At 49.7% G+C, this 5,152-nt stretch overlaps 1 protein-coding gene across 1 annotated transcript; it reads left to right on the top strand.

Annotated features, from left to right (window-relative positions):
* Positions 1-468: 468 nt before the first annotated feature.
* LOC144231255 (uncharacterized) lies at positions 469-2,688 on the top strand. Its single transcript, XM_077763687.1, has 4 exons — positions 469-789; positions 1,351-1,426; positions 2,190-2,388; positions 2,473-2,688. The coding sequence occupies exons 1-4, from the start codon at positions 624-626 to the stop codon at positions 2,686-2,688; spliced, it is 657 nt and encodes a 218-aa protein (XP_077619813.1). The 5' UTR covers positions 469-623.
* The last annotated feature ends 2,464 nt before the right edge of the window (positions 2,689-5,152 follow it).

Below are 5,152 nucleotides of genomic sequence, written 5' to 3'. Positions count from 1 at the left end.
AGGTAATTTCTATGCCAAATGCATTAGTCTCACTTGACGTTCCTGCAGGTGTTGCCCTGAACTTGACCCATGTCCTCGGAAGGTCAGCACCAGCTCCTGTTTGCTGTGATGCCTGTGATGAAGAATCTAACTGTACTACAAATTGACAGTGCACAATGACCAGTGCACACTTCTCAAAAAACTCCTCACCCTGTACACTTTCTAGGAGTATTGCTGAGGGTGGCCCTGCCGTGGACCATTTAGGCCAGGCTTGGTAACCAAAAGCCTCGATATGCTCTGGCCCATGTTCCTAGAAGGCAACACTCCCGGAGTTATTGTTGAACTGGACCACCCATGTAACCGACAACTATTCTTTGTCCACCTAGGTGCCTCTCAGGATCAGGGGCTCTTGGCAGTGTCTGCTAGCAAGCAGGCAGATGAGGAGGACCAGGTGATTACTAGGTGAGCTTGCCTGGCTTCACTTTAGGAGACATGTTGTTTGCTTTTGTCTTTACAACCAAGTTCTGTTGTAAATCTGACAATGTACATTTTAGATGATATAGTTAATTTCCTGGTGAGGGGAGTGTTGGCGTGTTGTCTCTTGCCAACTGTTACCTGGTCCTAAGCGACGTTTACCACTGGCAATGCCAAACCTGGTTATGAACGGTGTGATAGGATCCTTTTCCTCAGAAGCAATTTTCCACGCCTGGGGGAAGAATTTTGTAGTCGCCAACCTAACTGGACAAGCTCACATCCTTGAGCGGTACCTATTGTGGAATCAGTCTCTTGCTGAGGGAGAAACACTAGATGGTAAGGCAGGTGAGGGGTTCTTGGTGTTTTAGTCTGGAGAGCTACCCTGATTCCAGATTCCTGGGAAACTGGGGCTTGAGGGTGTGGGGGAAGGACAGATTTCCCAGGTGAAAATCTATGTCCACGTTTCTGCATTATGAAGACAAAGTATTTGCTTTATGTTGTGTGTTTGTGTGTGCCTGAGTCGTGTGGTGTCTTCTATGACTGTATGTAGTTCTCTTGTGTGTCTGTGTGTGTGTTAGGGGAATACAGAGAGACACACAGACACCCACAAATATTGACAGAGAGAGAGAGAGAGAGATGGGTAACTCCCCAGGAGACAAGTGTCACTGATACTGCACAATAACCAATGTCAACCTTGCCAAAACAAAAAAACACAAACTCCTCACCCTGCACACTTTATAAGAATATTGCTGAAGGTGGCCCAGTAGTGGCATTCAGGCCATGCTTGGAAACTGAAAGCCTCCCTATGCTCTGCCCCTGTTCATAACAGGCACCAGTCCCTGTGTTGTCCTTGAGCAGCACCACCAACGTACTGATGACTCTTCTGTGTCCATCTAGGCGCCCCTGAGGAGGGAGGGCTTTGGGCGGTGCCAGTTAGGAAGCACGGCGATGAGGAAGACAAACTATTGCTGAGGTGAGCTTGCCTCTCTTTCCCTTAGGAGGACGTGTCGCTTTCTTCGTGTCTTTCCAATCAAATGTGTTTGTAAATCTGACAATGTACATGTGAGATGATACAGTTAATTTCCCTAAGCTAAGACATGGCTTGGTTAAAGAATATATATATACATGTAGCATTGAAAGGGAAGGCTAGAAGGAAAACAGCATGTAATTAATAATACTGTTTGTTTTTAACTGTTGGGATTTTCTTATTTATAATTTTTCATTAATTGATGAGTTTCATAACAAAGGGATTTATGATTAAATACAGCGGAATGTTGTGCCTAGATTTGAATCTAGTCTCTCAGTAAATGGTTGCTCATAATCATGTGCGAAATAGTAAACAGCAGATGACAGATGAATGCAAGTCCGGGTGATCCTTAGGGACAATTATGGTGGGCAGGGACAGAAGTGGGGGTTCTCCGGGCCATAGCTATGGAGGGGTCCATTCAGAAGGAGACAGGACTTGATCCCCTGCCACTGCAGGCTCTAGAGAAAGAGGAGTAGTCTGTAGAGATTGGATTTGGGGGAAGAAGGAAGGAACTGGGAAAGTGCCCACTCAAGAGACAGTACAGCCTCCCAGACGGTTCCTCAGACCAATAGTCGTGCCACATTGAGTGTCCCGGACTTCATTCAATAAGCCACCAAAGCACCAACCCAATGGGCTACTTTGCCAGTTGATTCGCATTAGCTGCTCAGGCAGTGTCAGTCAGCTGACTGAATTAGCCTGCTCTTTCTAGACAGAGCTGTCATGTGACAGTTGGTCTGGAATATCCTGGCTTCCACGTCAGCACAGGAGCCGAGCAGACTACTGGCCACAGACGGTGGTCAACTGGCCATTGGGGAAGGCTCCTCATGAGACAGTTGGCAGTACGGACACTGGGTGAGGACGGCCAACGTTGGGCTTCCCCTCATCCTTCAGAGGGGCTTCACTTGGGGGTAAGTGCACCGTGCCCTTGGGTCAGGGATTGAAACCTAGAGGTGGGAGGCAGATTTAGGATTTGGAGTGTTCTTTTGGCTTAGGCACCTCTTCCAGGGCATCAACTGTCTCCCAAAGAGACCTTGGGGAAGCAGGATTTGAGAAAGCGACTGGGGAAGCCCCTGGATCAAGGGTGCAGGGATGATCCTGGGAAGATCCCAGGGAGGGATCTCTCTCCCCAGGGAACCAACCGCATTATTGTCCGCGGCCCCTCACTCTTCAGGATGGTGGGTCTTGGCAAGTCACTTAATCTCTCATAGAAAATATGGGTCATGGGCTCTGCCCTATCTGATCTATGAGTTGATATGAGGATCACAAAAGATGGTAACAATTAAGGGTAATGTCTTCTCCCCACGGACAGGATAAAAAGGAAGCTCCTATCCACCTCTGCCCTGTAGCCATCCAAGGCCCCAACCTAGATTCAACCACTACCAAGTGTCGAGCTTATTGTTCTGGAAATTTAGTGACTGAACACTTACAGAGCACTTGTGAACTCAAGAAGGGTGCAAACAGTGTATATCATGATCTGACTCCCATGCTGTTTTCTTGTCTATACCTTCATGTGGCCTCAGCAGAAAGCGAGAATCCTCATTAACGAGAAGGAGCCCTCTTGGTACGTCATTGAGCTCTGAGAAAAGAAGGCTGGAGGAAGTGATGAATTATGGGGGGCTTGGCACAGCTGGTGGGCTTGTGGAGAAAGGCACTGAGGCGAGGCCCTTTAACCCCAAATCCCCAGTACTTTATCTCATGCCTCTAATTCCTGGGGAAGACCCTAAATTTCTACGTTGTTTTGTGGTAGGAACCCCTCCCTAAGGAGAAAGAAAAAATTGAAGAAGAGAGAAGAGAAGACTTCAAGGTCACCTAGATATGAGTCCAGCTGCCTACATCCCCCATGTTCTTGTAAACTGAAACAACTTAATCAGACTACATGTTTATGTGTATTACCATATATGGGAGACAAAGAAATAGGAAATGCATAAAAAACCCTATGCCATATGATGTGGGCTGCTCAGTTCTTTTGGGTACGAACCCAACTGAGCGGTACCGGCAAAATAAAGTTGCTTCCTGGAAAGAAAAGTCTCGGTGTCACGACTCTCTGAGCGAGAATCCTGCAACATTACCTGGGGGCCTCGCCCGGGACTCGGAGACGGTGGATTGCCACCTCCCTTGCCACCAGGGTACTAGCCTCAGAGCGCCGGGAGAAGCGACCTCACCTGGCGCCAGCGGACCACTAGATCCGTAGGGGACTAGCCTATCCTGGCGAGCCGGGGCGAGGGCCTTGTGTGCGCAAACGGAACCCGAGGCCCAGGAACCAGCTTAAGGAGTGCCACCCATCTGACTGGTAAGAACCCGGGTTCGTTTTGGTGGACCTGCCCCTAAGAGGCAGAAGGGGAGCCTGATCACCTCCCAGAGTTGCACTAGTAAGTCCACAAGGGAAGAGGAACGAAGCTGCAACTCTAAGGCGCTGGATGTAGGGCGATGGGCTGGAGTCGTTGTGTGAATGTGTGTGACTGAGACGGACAACGGGAAGGTTCCGACCTGACCAAGGGCCGAAGCGAGTGTTGAGTCCCGATCCGCGGTTCCGTGGCGACCTCATACGGCTTAAGGCGGCGTCAGACTTCCTCGGGAGTCTGATCCGGGTCAGGGATTGAAACTGAACCCGCCAATGCTAAGAGGAGCCTGAAATATCTCCGAGAGGAGAGCGGCCGGAAACGGACAAAGCGGGTGTGCGTCCTTTCCAAACTGGTCCCCCTCCTTCCCTGATCTTCCCCTTCTTGTGCGTGAAAGTCGTCTGTTAGGGGGAGGAAATGGGTGGAAAGCAGAGTAAACCGACTCCCCTAGAGTGTATGTTGAGGAATTTCAAAAAGGGATATTCAGGAAATTATGGTGTAAAATTAACTCCTGAAAAGCTCCGGACATTCTGTGAAATTGACTGGCCATCCTTTGGGGTGGGCTGGCCCTCTGAGGGCTCACTTGATAAGGAACTAGTTGGCCGAGTGTTCAGAGTCATTGCAGGGGACCCAGGCCACCCTGACCAATTTCCTTATATTGACTGTTGGCAAGACCTGGTCCTGTCCCGGCCTCCTTGGCTAAAAGTCTGTACTGAAGAGAGCTGTAAAGTAATCCTGGCTCACCTCACAGCTTCCTCCAAATACCAGCCAGAGGTTAAAAAGCCCATACAGTCAGGAGAACCTGAAGAAACCCCGCCAACCAGCGGATGAGTGGATGATTAATGTGGCTTTCGTAGGCCAGGCTCAAGGAGATATTCGGTGCAAGCTGTAAAAACCAGAAGGTTTCACTGGCATGAATATCAGTCAGTTGCTAGAAGTAGTGACCCAGGTGTTCATTAACCGTGACCAGGCAGCACGGAAGGAAGAACGCCGAAAGATGCAAAAACAGGCNAACAGGCAGATTTATTAGCTGCTGCTTTGGCGGAGCAGTCAAGACACCCCCAGAAGAAAGCCCCGCAGGGAAAGGGCCAAATCCAGAAAGGAGAGCAGCAAGGAGGAAGGTCTCACCCTAGATGGAAACTAGGCAGGAATCAGTGTGCTTTGTGCTGTCAGGAGGGCCACTGGAGGTGAGTGCCCCAGCGACCAGATGATTCTCAGCAAGGTCCTAAGCAGAAAAAAAGGAGCCATATGGTCCAGGGCTGGTACCAACTTGCCCCGCAGCCTCATAGGGCCCCCAAGAATGATTTTGTGGGACTAGCCGCCATGGACGACT

Source organism: Crocuta crocuta, unplaced genomic scaffold, assembly GCF_008692635.1.
Source record: "Crocuta crocuta isolate KB4526 unplaced genomic scaffold, BGI_CrCroc_1.0 scaffold635, whole genome shotgun sequence".
NCBI classification, from domain to species: Eukaryota; Metazoa; Chordata; class Mammalia; order Carnivora; family Hyaenidae; genus Crocuta; species Crocuta crocuta.
This window is presented reverse-complemented; position numbering and strand designations above follow the sequence as displayed.

Excerpts from the sequence above, each read along its gene's own strand:
- LOC144231255 (XM_077763687.1), top strand. The coding sequence starts at position 624 with ATGCCAAACCTGGTTATGAACGGTGTGATAGGATCCTTTTCCTCAGAA. Across the intron at positions 790-1,350 it reads TGAGGGAGAAACACTAGATG|GCGCCCCTGAGGAGGGAGGG; the intron begins GTAAGGCAGGTG and ends GTGTCCATCTAG. Across the intron at positions 2,389-2,472 it reads CAGAGGGGCTTCACTTGGGG|GCACCTCTTCCAGGGCATCA; the intron begins GTAAGTGCACCG and ends CTTTTGGCTTAG.